Raw genomic sequence first — 20886 nt, forward strand, 5'->3', positions numbered from 1 at the left:
AAGTCCTCCCTCCTTAATATAAGTGTGACCTTAAGAAAATTATTTAGCCTTTTTGAGTTTTAGTTCCCAATGTAATAAAATAGGCATTATACTTTCCTATGAAATTTGTTGTGTGAATTAACAGTGAAGGTATACATAGAACATTCAGTACCAATCCTGGATTAAATGTTCGGTGAAGAGTATCCACTGTTATTATAACTTATTTTAGGTTTCTGAGGTAAGAGGCTCAGGCATTTCTTGAAAAAGAAAATTTTTTTTGGACACTGAGTTTTACTCTGTCACCCAGGCAGGAGTGCAGTGGTGTGATCATAGCTCACTGCAGTCTCAACCTCCTGGATTTAAGCCATCCTCCTGCCTCAGCCTCCCTAGTACCTGGGATTACAAACACTTGCCACCATGCCCAGCTAATACTTAAGACAAGGGTCTCATTATGTTGCTCAGGCTGGTCTCAAAATTCTGGCCTTAAGCAGTTGTCCTACCTCAGTCTCCAAAAGTGCTGGGATTACAGGTGTGAGCCACTGCACCAGACCCTTGAAATTATTTTGTTAATTAAAAGAACTGTTTAAAGTGACAGCTGATCAGAAAAGATTTTAAGAGGCAAATATTTTTCAAAACTTTACACTTATATGAACATTAAATGTTATAAATTACAAACCTTTACTTTTAATAATAATATAGTATTTATTATATTATTCTTAAATATCTAATATTTATCAGGTTCTCACTATGTTCAGGCACCATGTTAAAAGCTTTAACAAGTATATTTACATTCAGCCACATAAAATAGAAATGTAGCTTGAAACTCATTAATCTTAATGTAGAATTAATCAGTTTTTTAAAGTGTAAATACTGCTTTCAAGGGAAAAATTTAAATGTCAAAAATGTTTATATATTTCTGAGGGGGTCAGGGAAGAGATATCTCTTATTCTTAGGATTATCTTAGATCCACAATCCTTCATAAATGTTCTTTTCATTAGTTATCAACTGAAGTTTAAAAATGTGTCAAATTGATTTCCTCTCTACTATGTTATAGCAAGACTTTAAAGAGTTGCCTGTAATTTCTACAATCTGGTTACATATATTATGATAATAACAACATAGCATTCTTTTAAAGACCGTGTACTATGATAGGGAGAAAGTCACTGCTCATAAATGAAAGGCAGTATATTTCACACATTAATCAGATTAAATATGTAAAAAAAAAAGTGATTTAAGCAGTTTCAGTTTCCGTCTCCCTCAAAAAACTGGATGTCATGAAATAATAAATTACTAGTAATTTTATCTTCTTATTTTCTCCAAGAAAAGCAAAGTTTTCTCTCTCCTGGTACAAAAAAAAAAAAAATATTTCAAATGAAAACAACTGATTCTCTAAGGGCCTTAAAACCAAATTCCCACCTACATTTCCCAGCTCATACTGGACTTAGCCCATTTCTTGCATCAGTGCTGGGCCTCCCAGAAGGCCTGTCAGTATACTGTAGGCACTGATTGATGCCATGAACAAAATATATTTCTGATATTTTGTGTGGCCCTCTACAATTCTTAGCACACTTTTTTTCTGTAGTATCACATCTTATTGACTCTTTTATGGATGAAGGAAATCCAATTTAGAGAGGACAAGTAACTTGTCTGGTATCCCAGCCCTAGTAAATGACTAGAACACTGAGTTCTAGTTGTCCTGTCCAGATTTATTTGCAACACCGAAGAGTAGCTTTGTGAGGAGTGGGGAGGGTGTGTGTGTGGGTGTGTAGCTCAGAAAGCAGACAAGTAGGAAGGAGGTGGCAGTGGCCAAAATATATTCACACAGCCAAAACAGATGCAGGGAATTTGAGAAATGTAGTGTTTTGGCTGGACATTTTGCTGCCCTGAATAAAATTAATTGTCTGTTACTAAGAAAGAATGGGAGGATGAATTATTATATGAACAATTAGCATTTCTATTGCATTAAGAAGGATTTTGCTATGCTCACTCTCCCCCGCCCCCCCCCCCACACACATACTTGAATATATAAACATGAGCAGACTAATTAGAACTTCAGAGCTTCCTTTGTGACTGTTCTTTACAGGTAAAGAACTATCAGTTTATAAGTAAAGTTCTATACTTATGAACAACCAGGCCAAGAGGAAGAACAGTGCCAAATTCTTTTCCTTACTCCTATTATTTTTCTGTTCACATAGTAAATGTTTAAATAAGTATTTCTACTACTGCCATTGGAAAAAAATATTTTTTGAATTTAGACACAGTAAAGCAATTGTTATTTTATTTTAGTCCCATATAGTAATCTAATATGATCAGAGCTTTAACTTGTCCTTAGCTATCTGGCATGATCATATTTATAATATTCTGTACTTTTAATTAATGGTTCCTCAAAAAAAGGCATACTGAGAAACAGATGCACTTGTTTTAATCTTGACAATTCATAAACAACATTTGTTATTCCTTTAGGCTGATCATTATGAGAATCAGTGAAATAAGGCCTATCCTATCACAAAGTGTAGAGATTGTATTCAACGTGTTTATTACATGGTACAGAAAATTAATTTAACTTATTTTCATTTTTTCCCACCTTTGTCTGACTGCTCCACAGGCTGTATATTGATGGTCCTTTTGGAAGTCCATTTGAGGAATCACTGAACTATGAGGTCAGCCTCTGTGTGGCTGGAGGCATTGGAGTAACTCCATTTGCATCAATACTCAACACTCTGCTGTATGTCATTTTGATCTATTTATTAATCCAAATAGAGAACTGCCAATATTTCAGATATATCTCTTTTTAGTATAAAATAATTCCTTCTTGAATTATTCTACTTGTTGATCAAGGACCTCCATTTACTGATTGAGGAGGGGAGTAATTCAGTGATTCTCAACATGTGGTCTGTGATTCCCAGCATATTTTCTTGTAGAAAGATGTCATATCACAGTTGTGCACTCCTCTGTCCTTTTCCTCTGTTAAAAGTAATTCGCCTCCATCCTTCATTTCTCTATATCCTCATCAGTGGTAAGTGGTTCTACTCATTCATTCAGTCAACAAATATTTTTGTGCACCCATCTGCCAATAGATCTTACAGGTATTGGGAAGATAGCAATTAATGAAAACAGAGTCCCTGCCTTTAAAAAGCTTACATTCAAATGGGGCAAGTAAAAAAGAAAACAATGAGAAATATAAATAAAATTGTTTCAGAAAATATTACAATTATGACAAAAAGTAGACATTAATGGATATGGAAATAAAGGGCTGGATTTTCTGAGATCACAACTGAACACATCATTCCTTCATTTATCACTTAGCAAATTTACAACAGACTAAAGAAAAGTAGCTTCAAAGGTGAAATTGTGGCTGGGCACATTGGCTCATGCCTGTAATCCCAGCACTTTGAGAGGCTGAGGTGGGTGGATCGCTTGAGGCCAGGAGTTCAAGACCAGCCTGGCCAACATGGTGAAGCCCTGTCTCTACTAACAACACAAAAATCAACCGGGCGTGGTTGTGCACTCCTGTAATCCCAGCTACTCCGGAGGTCGAGGCATGAGAATCTCCTGAACCTGGGGGGAGGAGGTTGCACTGAGTAGAGATGACACCACTGCACTCCAGCCTGGGTGACAGAGCGAGACTCTGCCAAAAAAAAAAAAAAAAAAAAAAAAGAAAGGTGAAATTGTCTGACCAGGAAATACTAAACTAAAACTTATTTTAGTTTCAGGATTATAAGCAAAAGTTGATTGATCGATATTCTTATGAAAACACAAAGCAAAATGAAAGTAGAAAGTTATTCTCAAATCTATTCCATTTACTTTTTTTTTTTTTGCAGAACCAAAAAAGAAATAATAAATTTAAGTGATGTGTTTGAATGATATTTTATTTCAGTTTTAAATACTAAATGTAAATTTGGTACTTTCTGGTGGTTCTTACAAAAATGATCATGCTCTAAGCTAGAAATAATTTGTTTCTGACAACACATTACAAGTTATTTGGTTACCTAATGTTATGAAAAAGGAAGAATATTTTCTTAACCTCAAGCCTACTTTTTATAAATGGGGATCCAAACTTGGAATTATGAGTTGCTGGAATGCATTACGTCGTACATGATTGTGAAATCTCTTTCTTTAATGATTTTTAAGAGGGGATAAACAACCAACTTTCTGGAATGGTTTGGCTCATTTTGCCAAAAAACCAGGGCAAGACTGGATGACCTTTGGAACCCTACTCAGTCTGTGATAGAATTCACTGAAAATTGAAAAGTTTTTTTTTTTCTGAGATGCAAGACCCGATGTTATTCTGGTCCAATTTAGTTATGGCCTTCAACTGGAAATGAATGATATGCATACATGTGAATATTATTCACACTTAAATTCATTTAACACTTAAACACCTAAATTCATGAAGTATGTCATATCCTTGAGTCAGTATATTACATATTAAATTCATTTAGGTCTCATGGTAAGTGCTATATCAGATGCTAGAATGTAAATGACTGATTTTTCTATTGGTTGCTTACTAATGAAAAGTAAATTTTCAAAAATATAGGAATTCCTTAATATTTGCGTTTGCCATCCTAATCACTATCATGTTATTTTAATTTTAAAGGGATGACTGGAAACCATACAAGCTTAGAAGACTATACTTTATTTGGGTGTGCAGAGATATCCAGTCTTTCCGTTGGTTTGCAGACTTACTCTGTATGTTGCATAACAAGGTAACATTAGGGTTGTTTCTAGTTTTGCAATTTTTCAAATTAAAATAGTTATATCTTTTATATTACAAAAGCAATAAATGCTTGCCACAGATTAAACCATAGAAATTATGCAGATAAGTAGCAAGGAAATAAATAAGTCTCTTAAACATAAAAAATCAGAGATAATATCTGTTAGCAATTAGGTACACATCTTTTCAGATATGGATATTTGTGAGTATGCATATATATCTAATATATTTTAACATAGGAACATTAATTTTTTTTTTTTTTTTTTTTTTTTTTTGAGACGGAGTCTCGCTCTGTCGCCCAGGCTGGAGTGCAGTGGCCAGATCTCAGCTCACTGCAAGCTCCGCCTCCCGGGTTTATGCCATTCTCCTGCCTCAGCCTCCCGAGTAGCTGGGACCACAGGTGCCCGCCACCTCGCCCGGCTAGTTTTTTTGTATTTTTTAGTAGAGACGGGGTTTCACGGTGTTAGCCAGGATGGTCTCGATCTCCTGACCTCGTGATCCGCCCGTCTCGTCCTCCCAAAGTGCTGGGATTACAGGCTTGAGCCACCGCGCCCAGCCTCATTTCTATGTTTTAACATATGGTGTTTCACATGAAAATGTATGCCTATGGCTGAAGGTGATGAGGGAAGACAATGAGGGAAATACCGGAAGGCACCTGCTGTAACACCTTCCATCCTTTGTTCTGATAGCTCTTATCCTTGATTTGCCATCTTTAATACTTCATATCACCAGACTTTTTGGTATACGATACAAAATCTCAACAATCCCCAAATTCTGTGTTTTATTTTTTGCAGAGATAAAGCAGGCATCTTTTCCTATCCAATCTGTAACATTTGACCTATTTATCTTTATTCAGATTATACAAGTGATACACATATGTGTCCTTGCTACAAATATTTGAAACAATTCTGATAAAGTAAAATCCTCTTTTACTACCTTCCCTACCTAATCTATGTGAACGGAGATAACTCTTAACTGTTCTATAAATCCTATCGTACTATTTACATTGTTTATGCGAATTCCTTTATTAATTGATTACTATGTCTTGACTATTTTTTGGTATTAGTGCATATAGAGCTACCTTATTGTTTTCCCTGGTGCCAACAATTAGAGATGGTGGAACTACCTGATTCTTTTAGAGGATTTCGTTGTATGGATATATCTAGTTTGCTGAACAATTCTCTAATGTTAGATACTTTTTTATTACAAAGAACGCAAAGAACGCTGAAATGGATATCATTATATATACCTCTTTGTGCATGTGTTCACTCATTCAGTCATTCTGTCATTCAGTGTATATTTATTTATTAACTGATTACTATCAATCTGAAACTATTCTGGGATCTGAAAAGTCATCAGGTGGCAAAATAAAACTAAGTTTCTGATCTCACGTGGTTTATATTCTAAGGGGGCAAGATAGACAACAACCAATAAATACATCGAGCATCAGGTTCTGAGATTCGGGTTAGGACAAAGAAGGAAGGGAAAGTAGGAGTAAAGCAGCGTGAACAGTAGAGGGTGTGTTAATTTATATTGCATGTTCAGGAACACCCATCAAACAAAATGTTATAATGCCATTTGAGCAGACTTGGCTGAAGTGAATGAGCAGATTAAACACATATTATGGAGAAAAAAAATCAAGATAGAGAAACCTAACTTCATAGGCAAGAGTTCTGAGGCAGTAGTATGCTTGGTGTCCTGAAAGAAAGAAAGGAGATCTGTGTGGATGAAGCAGAGTAAGCAAGGGAAAGAATAGTAGGAGATGAAATTAGAGAGATGGTGTCTGTGCTTTTCTGGGAAGAGGTGGATTACATAAGGCCTCCAAACTTTTTGCAAAATAAATAATAAAAAATAAATAAAAATTAAATAAATAAAAAGATTGGTTCTGGGTATGTACCTAGAAGAATTAAAAGCAGGGAATTGGACAGATGCCCATAGAAGCATTATTCACAATAGCCAAAGGATGGAAACAACCCAAATATTCATCAATAGATGACTGGATAAACAGATTATGATATACGCACATAATGTAATACTATTCAGCTCTAAAAAGGAAGGAAATTATGACATATACTATGTGGATGAACTTTGAAGACATAATGCTAAATGAAATAAGCCAGACAAAAAAAGCACAAATATATTATGCTGTCACTTATAGGAGGTCCCTAGAGTAGTTTAATTTGTAAAGACAGGAAGTAGAATAGTCTCTACATATGCATCCTTGCTAAAAATATTTCCAACAATTCAGGTACAGTAAAATCCTCTCAGGTTGCCAAAGCCTTTGGGAAGGGGGAAATGAGGAGTTGTTGTTCCATATTTTTTTGTAGACTATTTATTTTTGCAGGTATATTTTTGTGTCTTGCATTTTTGCACAAGAGAAACCAGAGCCCATTGCTGAATAAGCAGAAGGCAGAAACAGGAAAAAGCGTCTATTTGTTTTGTTTTGTATTTGCTAGCATGCATAAGTTAAATCACTATTGTCTTTTTTTCTCAAGAAAGTTATGTTCTTGATGAGTAAACTGGTACAATTTTGAGACTCTTAAGGAATAAAATAAGGAGTATTTCAGAAGGACTAATATTTGAGAATATTTGTATAGCATTTAGCATGCTAAATTTTGTATCTGTGAAGATAACAGAAAATTATTCCCTACCACTACCACCATCAGACCTCATTCATACCAAGAGGCCAGATTATTGTTAGAATCTGTTATATATATTTGTGTGTATGTGTGTGTGTGTGTATTCATTTTCTTATAGATATTGATTATGATAAGCTAGGTTATGTTAAATTCTAAATCACATATGTTAGAATAGGAGAAAATCTGAGTATACTCATAGAATTTTAATAAGTCTATTCCTTTTTCTGTCCTCCCAGTTTTGGCAAGAGAACAGACCTGACTATGTCAACATCCAGCTGTACCTCAGTCAAACAGATGGGATACAGGTATGTGGTTGATGTTATCGTAAATTAAACAAGCCTCTTGATAATAGATTTACTGTAGGAGCTGTGGTGGAAGAAAATTCCTGCAGGTGGTTTGAACAGAAGTTTCCTAGAGGAAGGCCTCCTTTGGAATATGTCCAGAAAAGTCATAGCTTGTCCTTGAAGTCAACCATATTATGCCTTCCATTTGTCCTTCTCACAGGGAGCTGGGGCAGACTCAAAAGGTCTGAGTCTACCCCTCCCCTCTTCACTATCGCCTTAAGTTCTTCTAAAATTCAGACTACACATGAACAGCCTTGTGATTTCTTTTTATTGAGGGGATGTTTTATGTGGAGAGAGAAGATGAGTTCATATACAATTAAGCTTATTTCTAGACAAGAGAAATTAAAACATAATGACAACCATCATGCATTATTTATTTACTCTTCTAGGCACTGTGCTAAGAATTTCACATATATTAGTTTATTAGTTTAAAACAGAGTCAAGCAGTAAATGATATTCCCATTTTGCAAATGATGAAACTGATATTTGAAGACAACATTGAAGAGCTGGACTGGTGTATAAATCTAGGCATGAATGTATTAACAAATTTTATTTTAGTACTTTTTGTCATACATTTTCACAATACTTCGAATACAAAATTTGAATGTTTATCAGTTACCTCAAATCTAATCTAACCCTAATTTTTCCAGTCATATTTCTACCCTATCTGGTATGTAAAAAGTATTTCATTTTACTACTCTCACGAAGTAAGTCAATATCACTTTTCCTCCTGGTATTGCTATAATGAAGGTATGAAGCATGATTTGCATTTGGTTCTCAGTTTGCCTGCCTGGGACTCAGATACTTCCTCCTTTCTCTGAAATTCACTCTGACTCTTCATATTGATTTAGATCTAATGCTCTGTTTGCAAACAGGAGCCCATTCACAGCCATTTATTGATAAACCCCATTTTGGAGTTCTGCTGTCTTGAGCTGTCTTGTCTAGGATCATTTCCCAAATGTATGATGATAATTTGTAGTATTTTACTTATATAATGAGCCAAATATGACACCTGTATTTGTGGTGCCAAAATACTTCAATGAAGTGTATGTGCTGAGCCTTTTTGAGGGTGACCAATTAGAATTCATTCTTTATCTTACATTGCAGTTCTTTAAAGATGAAACAACTAACTGAAGTCCAGGAAAATTAGCCATTTGTCAGAATGGCATTCAAGGAGATTAGTTCTAACAATTAATTCAATTGAAAATCAAATTTTTGTACCTTTTTACCAGAATGGATTTTGTTTGTTTGTTTAAAAACAAACAAATGGAATTTGAGGAGATAATGGATTTTAAAAGAAAGGAGAAAGGAAATGATATTTTGAAATAATTGTACATAATAGGTTGCCATTTGATACTTACATTCTTTATATCACAGCAATTTAGTGGTAAGTCACAGCACCAGCAGAAATGATGTTAGAGAACTAGGTTACTTAACTAAATCTCGAATAATGTGGTGCTTTCTTTTTGGCAGAAGATAATTGGAGAAAAATATCATGCACTGAATTCAAGACTGTTTATTGGACGTCCTCGGTGGAAACTTTTGTTTGATGAAATAGCAAAGTATAACAGAGGGTAAGTACTATACCTCAAAATTTTGACATGTGGCTAATCAATTAATTAAAATATTTTCAAATAATTACGTGAGGTTTAAAAATGAATTGGCAATGAGTTTACAAATGACAAATTCACTGAAACACTCTTTCACTATCAACGGAGGAAGTAAGGCAGGTGTCGTCCTACATTTTTGTAATTCCAAATAATTAAAGTTTGGCTTAGAAATAGTCTATAATGTATTTATGAACAAACTTTCCTACCTGATTATAAATTTGTAAAGACCTATATTAAAAATGGGTATTCTCTCCCACAGCATATATCAGGTGATCCTAGGAAAAGTTTTCAAAATCATGTTTGCAAACAAAGAAATTTACAATTAGTTCTAACAGTGAATTCATTTAAAAATCACATTTTTGTACCTTTTTTACCAGAATGAATATATTTTTTGTTTGTTTGCTTGTTTTTTAAAAAAGCTCTGCTTTGTAATATGCAGTCTTTAAACCGGGAATATTTCCAAACATATTATTTAGAAACTATACTTTTTATAAATAATCTTGTTCTTATAGACTATGTGTCTATGATTTGAAGAAATTATTATAGAAGGAAAGCTTTCATTTTAGGGCACAGACCAGTCAGCCCATTTGTCTTTTGTAAATTTATCATAGTGCAGAGCACTGATCTATAAGAATTCTAAGAAGATACTGAAAACTATATAACCACTCACATATTTTTAGGTTTACATCTAAACAGTTTCATCATGAGTTTACATGGTTGTAAAAGATGTGATTTCTAACATATTGCAGATATTGACATTTTGTAATTAATGCAATTTCTTCAAACATATCCACTGGAATATAAATATAGCTAGATGATACCATCATTTATTATAAAAATACATAAACTTTTCTTTTAGCAGTTGGATGTTTTACATCATTCTTTTTCTTTCATTTAAGTTATATTTCTGTCCCATTAACCCATATAATTTTATCAAAATTCAATATATTTTTACATTTGAACTAATCATATGTTTATTGCTAACCTAATCCTAATCATACTTCTGCAACAAGAATGTACATAAATTAAATATTTCATTTTAAAATTTACTGTAATCATAAGACTCCGGTGTTAATTTTTACTTCTGGCTTATCATTACAATTACTTTATATAGTTGAACACTCCGTAATTTTTAAAATATATTTTTAAAAACATGAAAAGGATATATGACTATAAATGCACAGGCCAGCTTATTAAATGGATATTTTTTAAAAAATCCAAGTTAGGAATTCATGGATGAATATTATTTATTGAAGAAATCACTGGTTCAAGATGATCCCTATCTCTACCTTCAGAGATTTTGTTTTAGAAATTATAGAATGGAGCCTGGTAAGCAAAATATAAGAAGGAATAAAGTTACCCATGTGACTCAGATTACAGCCATGTTTAAACTTTTGTAGTATTACCCTTCTCTTGATTAAGTAGTTTTGGCATAAGATGTAAGCATGATTTACAAAGCAGAAGTTCTTTGTAATATTCAGAGTTGAAATTTAGAAAAATTGATCAACCCACTTTTGGTTATCTTCCTTTCCCATCTTTCTCCAGTATCACCCATCTTAGATGTGATAATCTTGTCATACTCCTCTGTCTCTTGCTATGCTTTGCAAACATGTTCCTCTTTAATACCATTTACTGACTTCTGACAAGAAACTTTTGTCGATTTTTCACTGTATATTGCTGAAAACTGATAGTTTCTTTGGCTGAGTTCAGAAACCAAATCCCTCAAGAGCCCATTATTTACAGATTGAAATAGATCGACGCTGTTGGTTCCTACAGTTAGTTCTCAAGAAGTCTCATTCGTTAGGCTGTTTGTGTTTTAGAGCGATTTGTGTATGTGTGTGTGTGTGTGTGTCTGTATGTGTATTTGGTTGTTTGTTCTTTTTCTGGAAAAAATGGAAAACTGATTTAAGAAGAGCAAATGTGCGCCATCTGCTGTTGACATTTTGTACAACACTTTGACTTTGTGTATTGGTTCTCAGGCGGGTGCCTGAAATGTGTTAAACATTTTTTTTTTTTTGAAGGATTTTTATGTAGCATGCTTAGGGAAAGAATAGTTCAACATTCTTAAGGTCTCTTTAACTGGACAAAGGCACTGCGTAAATGAATGATTTCATTTAAGATGTAACATTTTGATTAACCTCATGCACATAAATTGCTGAAAATATACAGAGATAACAGTAGGAAAGACAGACATATACGTTAAGCTTTTTAAATATCATATGTTGGGCAATAGTTTTTTGTATTTAATATATATATTTTTATTATTATACTTTAAGTTCTAGGGTACATGTGCACAACGTGCAGGTTTGTTACATGTGTATACATGTGCTATGTTGGTGTGCTGAACCCATTAACTCGTCATTTACATTAGGTATATCTCCTAATGCTATCCCTCTCCTCTCCCGCCTCCCCACAATAGGACCCAGTGTGTGATGTTCCCCTTCCTGTGTCCAAGTGATCTCATTGTTCAATTCCCACCTATGAGTGAGAACATGCGGTATTCGGTTTTCTGCTCTTGCAATAGTTTGCTGAGAATGATGGTTTCCAGCTGCATCCATGTCCCTACAAAGGACATGAACTCATCCTTTCTTATGGCTGCATAGTATTCCATGGTGTATATGTACCACATTTTCTTAATCCAGCCTGTCACTGGTGGACATTTGGGTTGATTCCAAGTCTTTGCTGTTGTAAATAGTGCCGCAGTAAACATATGTGTGCATGTTTCTTTATAGCAGCATGACTTATAATCCTTTGGGTGTATCCCAAGTAATGGGATGGCTGGGTCAAATGGTATTTATGTTCTAGATCCTTGAGGAATCACCTCACTGTTTTCCACAATGTTTGAACTAGTTTACAGTCCCACCAACAGTGTAAAAGTGTTCCTATTTCTCCACATCCTCTCCAGCACCTGTTGTTTCCTGATTTTTTAATGATTGCCATTCAAACTGGTGTGAGATGGTATCTCATTGTGATTTTGATTTGCATTTCTCTGATGGCGAATGATGACGAGCATTTTTTCATGTGTCTGTTGGCTGTATGAATGTCTTCTTTTGAGAAGTGTCTGTTCATATCCTTGGGCAATACTTTTTAACTTTCAAAAAGTGATTATTTATTAAACCAGTAGACATTAGTTTAGTATACTATGTAGAATACAAATTTAAATTGGATTAAACTCTCCTGGGCCAGAGGTAATGATTGGTAACTCTTTGCTATGTATTCTCACAGAAGCTTTTGTAAGTTTCTGTGAGAGTATGTGTGTGTATTTATGAAAGTATATGTAAACATATGTTTGTGTGTGTGTGTGCTATATATATTTAAAATTTAAACTTTAGTTTTCTAACAAAAATTGAATCTATGACAAGTAATTTTTCAGCTTACTTTGTTATTTATTTATTTATTTTTTCTTGGCTTTGCTAGGAAGAACCAACTAACTTTTTAATGATGTATTTCTTTTGGTCATGGACAATTTCTGTGTAATTGTACCTCAAAGTATTCTAGAGTATAAGTAGACTAGGTTTAGTCTATCACATTTACTCCTGTGACCCTGAGTCAAGTGACTCAGTTCTCCTGGATCTGTAATGCAACGAGTGAATAAGCTCTCTGGAGTGATTAAGTTCTCATTATGTAAGATTCTATGTTTACAAATCTACATGAAAAAACAAATATGAACATTTATAGAACTAGTTTCTAATGTCTACCCCCAAACCACATTTTCTACTTAGTACCCGAATCTACCTCCACCCATTCCATCAAAGGTTATGTAGAGAGGTCTCTAGATAATTGTTGGATTGCAGCACTCTAATGCAAATTTAGTACAAATGAATTGCAAAGATTGCTTGTAGAATTCGAAAAAAAAAAAAAAAGTAAGATTTCATTAAGTTAGTGAGAGTGACATTAGGGAATTCCTCAAATCACATACACACAAAGGCTATCAGAGTTAAGCTAGTTAATAATTGCAAAAGAAAATGTTAAAAAAAAAAAACCCCACAAAAATCATAATATCCTGGGCGAGTTAAAAATAATGATTTTTATTATTATTTATTTTATAATTAATACTTGATTTTATTATCAAGTATTTAAGAAGTACCTTTAGGAAATCTGAAAAACTTGCCAAACTAGTTCTATAATTGCCCTGTCAAAGCCAAGCAAGAAAACAATGGTATCTTATTGCCATCATACCATGTTGACAGAAAGTTTACACAAAGAAACAAAATGACTCAATTATCTTTTTATTTTAATGGAAGCTCCATTATGGTTGAATAGTAATTTAAATTTCATTAAATATAAAATCATTTAGTTTCATATGTTTTTATTTCTTTTGCCCACTTTGGGTTTAATTAGCTTTTTTTTTTTTTTTTTTTTTTTTACTAGTTTCTTAAAATGGAAACATAGGTCATTGATTTCAGACTGTTTTTTTAAATAAAAGTGTTTAATGCTATACATTTTCCTCTAAACATCACTTTTGCTAACTCATATACATTTTGACTTGTTTGTTTTCAGTTTCATCTTATTCAAGTATGTTCTATTTTTATATTATTTTTTTCTTTGGCCCATGGGTTATTTAGAAATGCTTTATTTCCAAATATGCGGAAATTTTCCAGGTATCTTTTTGTTCTTAATTTCTACTTAAATTGTTATTTGATCTAAAAATGAACTCCTTGTGATTCTAATCCTTTAAAATATATTGACACCTGTTTTATTGCCCAGAATATGTTCAGTCTTGGTGAATGTTCCATATGCACTTAAAAATAATTTGTATTCCATTATTGTTAGATAAAGTGTTCTATAAATGCCAATTAGTTCCAATAGGTTGATAGTGGTATTCAAGTTTTCAATATGCTTGCTGAATTTCTGTCTGATTGTATTAATTACTGAGAGGAGAGTATTGAAATAATTAACTATAATTATGAATTTATCTGTCTTTGTGGTTCCATCAGTTTTTGCTTTATGTTGAAAGCTTTTAGTTTCAGTGTTTAAATCATTTACATTCAATTTAATGAAAATATGGTTGGGTTTAAATCTAGCAGTTCACCATTGCTTTGCACTTACCTATTTGTTCTTTCTTTGTTTTATTTTCTTTTTTTACCTTGATTTGAGTTGAGTGTTTTTTATTATTCCACGTTTTTTCTCTAATGTTAGCTATACCTCTGTATTTTTTTTTTTTTCTTTTTAGTAATTGCTTCAGGTCGTTGGTTCCCAAACTGGATTCCTCAGACCAGCATCAATTGGAATCTTGTTAGAAAAGCAAATTCTTGAGCCCTATCCAAGATCTGCCAAATCAGAAACTGTAGGGATGGGAAGACCTAGCTATTTGTGTTCTATGAAGTCTCTGAAATGATTCTGATGAAGCCAAAATTAAAGAAACATTGTTCTAAGTTTACAGTATACATCATTAGCTTATCACAGCCTATTTTATTTTTTATGTTTATGTTTATGTTTATTTTTTAGAGACAGAGTATTGCTCTGATGCCCAGGCCAGAGTACAGTGACATGATCTCGGCTCACTGCAATCTTGAATTCCTGGGCTCAAGAGCTCTTCCAACCTCAGTCTCCTGAGTAACTGGCACTACAGTTGCTTACCACCATGCTCAGCTAATTTTTAAAATTTTTTGTAGGAATGGGATCTCACTCTGTTGGCCAGGCTGGTACTTTGAATAATATTATAACACTTCATGTACTACCATTTTCTTCCATCCTTTTTGCTATTGTTGCATTCACCTTACATATACATATGTTATAATTCTCATTATTAGTATTTTTTGTTTTAAACATCAAGCACATATTAAAAAGATTAGAAATTAGACAAAATACATATTTTATATTTACTTACAGATTTTACTATTTTGCTGTTCTTCATTCTTTTGGTTAGATTCAAATTTCCATCTAATTTTGTTTTCCTACTTCTTGAGTAGTTTTCTTTAGTGTACTTTATAGTGCTGGTTTGCTGACAATAAATTCTTTCAGCTTTTGTCTGTATAAAAAGGTTTTATTCCATCTTAATTTCTGAAAAATCATTTTTGTTTGGCATAAAATTTGCTTGATACATAATAGTTGATGTTTTATATTTTAGTACTTTGAAGATATCACTTCATTGCCTTCTGACTTGCATAGTTTATGACAAGAAGTACACTTTCATTTTTATATTTCATTCTTTATTTTCTGTTGATGATTTGTAATGTGTCTTTTCCCCCAGTCTGTTTGGTTTTATGTTTTTCTTCTTGTCACTTGTTTTTAACATTTTATTATCAATTGCCTTAGTATAGTTTCCTTTGTGTTTATTCTCCTTGAGATTTGTGAGATTTTTATTTGTTTATTTTTTTCTTCTCCCTTGGTCTTCTCTCATGTTGGACTGCAGTTACATGTATTTTTGACTAGTTGGTATTATCCCACGGACCACTGATGCTCTGTGCTTCTTCTTTCTTTCTTTTTTTTTTTTTTTTTTTTTCAGTTTTTGTTCTCTGTGGGTTGCAATTTGGATAGATTCTAATGCTGTTTCTTCAAGTTTACTTTTTCTTCAGCAATGCCTATTCTTTTATTAACTCATCTAGTGTATTTATCATTTCAAATATTGCATTCCATCTCGAGAATTTATGTTTGGGCCTTTAAAAATATTCCATTTATTATCTCATCATGATTATGCTTTTCTTTGAATATATGAAGCCTGTATATCATCACTGTTTCAATGACCACGTCTATCATTCTGGGTCTGTTTCTGTTGAATGCTCTTTCTCCTTGAATTAGTTTGCTAGGGCTACCATAGCAATATACCACAGACTGGGTGGTTTAAACAGCAGCAATTTATTTTCTCATAGTTCTGGGGGCTGGAAGTTTAAGATCAAGATGCAGGCAGGACTGGTTTCCTGAGATCTCTCTCCTTGATTTGCAGATGGCTACGTTCTTGATGCCTCTTCACATGGCTTTTTCTCTGTGCATGCACTTCCCTGGTGTCTCTTTTTGTGTTCAAATTACTTCTTATAAGTACACCATTCAGATTGGATTAGGGCCTACCCTAGTACCCTCATTTTAACTTAAATTGCCTCCTTAAAAGCCTTGTCTCCAAATGCAGTCATATCCTGAAGCACTGAGGGCTAGGACTTCAACCTACGGGTTTTGGAGGGGTACACTTCAGCCCATAACACTCTTAGTTATAGTTCATACTTTTTTGCTTTTTGAATTCCTGGTACTTTTTTTATTGATTTCTGTACATTTTAAAGTTTAAATGTTTGGTGCCAAATTTTGATTTATTTATTTTAATAGTTTTGGACTTGTTCTGACATGCAGTTAAGTTACTCAGGTTCAGTTGGATCTTTACAAGGCTCACTTTTAAGATTTGTTAGTGGAGGTCCAGAGCAGCCTTCGGTCCAAGCTTAATTTTACCAATATCCCCTCCACTCCTTGCAAATAAGGTGATAACCTTTCTGAGAATACAACCCATTGCCCTGTATTTATAGGACTTTCTATTCTCGTGTGTGTGAATGCAAATTATCTGGTGTGTGTGAATGCAAATTATTTGCAGTCCTGTGTAAACTCTGGCAATTATTTGTCCTGTTGATCTCTGATAGCTCTTTACCCACATTCATGAAGTTTTTTCTCATATATGAACAGATTATTAATCAAACAAAGACTTGAGGACTCTTGTCTCCTGATCTCCAAGGCGTCTTTCTGTGGATCTCCCTTCCCTTCCATATTCTGTTCCACAAATTCCAACTGTTTGGCCTCAATGAACTCCGCTCTTTGTCTCCTCAGTGTAATCACCAATCTTTGCTGGAGTTTCCCCTCTCTGTGCTGCAGCCAGTAGATTGCCTCCAGGCAATAAGCAAAGATAGTGACTGTGCTTAGTCTTAGTATGTTTTCTTCCCTTTTCTCAGGGATCATAGTTCCATGCTATATAATAATAGCATATAATAAGTATATAACTATATAATATATGTAATATATAATATTATATATAATAATAGATATAGCTATATAATAGGTATATAATAATATACCTATTATTCAGTGTCTGAAAATACTTATTTCATCTATTTGGTTTGCTTTTTTATAGATTTTTAATGTAAGAGGGTAGATCTGATCCCTATTACCCCATCATGGCTCCAAGTAAAATTCTGTTTTCACAGATTTTAGTTTCACTTTTCAAGGTAAAAAGTTTTAATAACTTTTTTTTCAGTATTTACTATTAATTTTTGGTACCAATTTTGATGGATTCAGTGTCTTTTGTTCAGCGTGAGTTATTCTGAGATAAGACATACTGGATTTTCCCAAGATATGAGATGAAATATTAATCATTTTGACATCCTAGGAAGAATCAAATGCAAATCAAACTTGGGAAGAAGGTCAATTTGAAATATTATTTATTTCCTGGGATATATTTAGTCTATCTGTTAGAGATATGTATTATTTAAGTACTAAAATTTTATATTTGAGAATAATAAAAACTGCTTGGCATTTGTTACCATTATTGCAGGGCATAAATAAAAAAGAACTAGATGAATATGTTTTTTGTTTTACTGTGAATATAAATTGGTTGTTAAAAATACTATTTCAAATTGGTAATATCTTTTTTCTTTCCTTCCTTATTCATCACTGCTTTTGCAAATCCATGTAGGAATTTTAGATAACTATGTGTAAAATGTACAATAAAAGAAGAATTTACGTTGTCCAGTGTGAACTGAACATCTATTCAGAGGTCAGCTGTTTAGCAATTGACATCTATCAATTGTTGCTCTTAATAAGGTTGCTGGTTTCACCAATGACAAGTCATGAAAAGACTAAGGCAAACCAATCAATCTCTGCCTGATAATAAGCATATTTGTGCTCATAGGTACATTCTTTGAATTACCTTAAATTCTAGAATGAAAAGTATGAGGTAAATAAAATATTTTCCTGGTTGACATTTACATTTGGAAATAATTAGAAAATTGTTTTCCATATGTAAAACAGCAAGAAATTGACTTTGTTAATACTTTAAACCATGCTAATAAAGCATATTTCTTGTTACGTTCTGCCTAATTTTATACCTGATTTTCTATTTCCTCCTCTCTTGTTCAGGAAAACAGTTGGTGTTTTCTGTTGTGGACCCAATTCACTATCCAAGACTCTTCATAAACTAAGTAACCAGAACAACTCGTATGGGACAAGATTTGAATACAATAAAGAGTCTTTCAGCTGAAAACTTTTGCCATGAAGCAGGACTCTAAAGAAGGAATGAGTGCAATTTCTAAGACTTTGAAACTCAGCAGAATCAAACAGCTGTGTTATGCCAAAGAATAGTAAGGTTTTCTTGTTTATGATTATTTAAAATGGAAATGTGAGAATGTGGCAAGATGACAGGTCACATTACATGTTTAATCTGGAAACAAAAGAGACCCTGAAGAATATTTGATGTGATGATTCACTTTTCAGTTCTCAAATTAAAAGAAAACTATTAGATGCACACTGTTGATTTTTATGGTGGATTCAAGAACTCCCTAGCGAGGAGCTGAACTTGCTCAATCTAAGGCTGATTGTCGTGTTCCTCTTTAAATTGTTTTTGGTTGAACAAATGCAAGATTGAAGAAAATTAAAAATTCATTGAAGCTCAAATTCCATTTTCTATGTTGTGTATAAACAGAGTAGCTTTAATTTGCAAGCACTCCAGGCAAATATATTAGATGTTTGAAAACACAGCACAAGACTCTGTATTGATACGGGTACTTTGTGTCAATATCTAATTGTCTCCACTACTTATGCTAATACCTCTATTTGATATCTGAAGACTATATGCTAAATGAACCTTCCTCAAATGTTATTATAGTATCTGTTTTTATATAAATTTTTTCTTTTTATTCCTCTCTCCAGGGAAATATGCCTTCCTTTAGCATGCATTAGACATAATGATTTAATAGGTCCCTTTCATCTTTATTTAATTTAACACTATTGCATGGTAATGAAAATATTCCTACTATAAATTATAAAGGGATATACATACTAATACCTTTTTGCTTTTTTCAGCATTTTTGTCTCTATTATTATTATTATTTTGTTTTGTTTTGTTTTTCCCAGGTAGAGTTTGTCTCAGGCTGAAGCCTCTTGGGATACTTAGTTAATTTGCACTTTGAGACCAAAGGACATCATGTCTGTCAGTAGGGACTGAATATAAGATTTATCTCCTTTGTCACACATTGGTTTATGATGGAGATCCTGAAAGTCTAGTCACATTGTTGATTAGTAAAACCTGTATTTTACCTTCTAAGTAAGAGGAAATATGATATCCTTATTCAAACTTGTTTAGAATCCAGAATATTACTGTTGCACTTTTTGGTATCCTGAGTTTCCATAGGGAGCTATTGGGTTTAAAGTCACTGTTGGAACTACACTGTGTGATCTTATAAACTTATGTTCCCTGGCTATCACATTCTTGGCTCAGAACAATATTCCCCATTACTATCTTAAGAATTAAGGCATTCATGGCTCACGCCTGTAATCCCAACACTTTGGGAGGCCAGGACGGGTGGATCACGAGGTCAGAGTTCAAGACCAGCCAGACCAAGTTGGTGAAACCCCGTCTCTACTAAAATTACAAAAATTAGGTGGGTGCGGTGGTGGGTGCCTGTAATCCCAGCTACTCGGGAGGCTGAGACAGACAATTGCTTGAACACGGTGGGCAAAGGTTGCAGTGAGCCAAGATTGCACTGCTGCACTCCAGCCTGGGTGATAGAGCAAGATTCTGTCTCAAAAAAAAAAAAAAAAAAAAAAAAAAGAATTAAGGTATTCATACAATTTAGTGATTTTATTTAGTAGTCAGCTATCAGTTGCTTTCAAATATAACACATTGCTGAAGTCAGCAGTGTGACTTACCTTACCATTGTTAAAATGTTACACAAAACAACATGATAGATGCTACTGTCATTTTTTTTGCTGTAATTCACCAATAACAATCAAGCATGCTAACCCATATCAAATGATATTACTTGTAGATGTTTCTTCCTCTCCTTGAAATTCTCCTTTCTGTGGAAAGCAGATGAATCCAAGAAAAGGATGCGAAATGTGGAATGCTCATGCAGATTTAGCTCTGAAGGCATATTTAATAACTAGTATGTCTTGACAACAGTTTTAGATTAAAATGAATTTTCATGAAAACATTTAACAGAAAGAACTAGTAAAAAGAAACTTTCAGCTAATCCAGGCTTAATGTGCAATACTGACTTTATACTGATCATAATTTATTTATGTGATTATATTAAGGCACCTAATTTCAATAAAACAGGTAGAAGATTTTTCAAAAGAAAGATGATGTTTCAAAGTTGGTCTGCCATTCCAGATGAGCCTCCTTGCTTATTTAAGTTCCAGTAGGTGTTCAAATGTTAAATGTTAAACATAGGTCATCTTTGCTTCTGCAGGGTTTCATCTTGCATGTTTAAGAGAACTTTGCTTTATTCTGAGGGATTAATTCTCTGTGGATCATTCTTAAAATATAAGCCTTAAATCACTAATTTTGGTAGCAATAAATGTTAAAATTGAAATGGTGTCCTTGAAATTTCTATAAGCTCACTATAACTTTGGAACAAATAAAGCAGCAACATTTGTTCACAAGATGATGCAAGTTTAAGAAATACACT

General features: G+C 33.4%; 1 protein-coding gene across 5 annotated transcripts in view; it reads left to right on the plus strand.

Annotated features, from left to right (window-relative positions):
* NOX4 (NADPH oxidase 4) overlaps positions 1-18876 on the plus strand; it is a 170205-nt gene extending 151329 nt beyond the window's left edge. For 3 of the 5 annotated variants that reach the window (XM_030918988.1, XM_030918989.1, XM_030918986.1), the window contains exons 14-18: positions 2585-2704; positions 4577-4685; positions 7569-7637; positions 9150-9250; positions 18338-18876. In XM_030918988.1, the coding sequence (XP_030774848.1) occupies positions 2585-2704; positions 4577-4685; positions 7569-7637; positions 9150-9250; positions 18338-18458 (520 nt within the window). In that variant the 3' untranslated portion in view covers positions 18459-18876. The remainder of the gene's footprint in view (positions 1-2584; positions 2705-4576; positions 4686-7568; positions 7638-9149; positions 9251-18337) is intronic. The other 2 variants (XR_004053751.1, XM_030918987.1) reach the window with 2 other exon arrangements.
* Positions 18877-20886: the final 2010 nt, after the last annotated feature.

Source organism: Rhinopithecus roxellana, chromosome 15 (assembly GCF_007565055.1).
Source record: "Rhinopithecus roxellana isolate Shanxi Qingling chromosome 15, ASM756505v1, whole genome shotgun sequence".
Lineage (NCBI taxonomy): Eukaryota > Metazoa > Chordata > Mammalia > Primates > Cercopithecidae > Rhinopithecus > Rhinopithecus roxellana.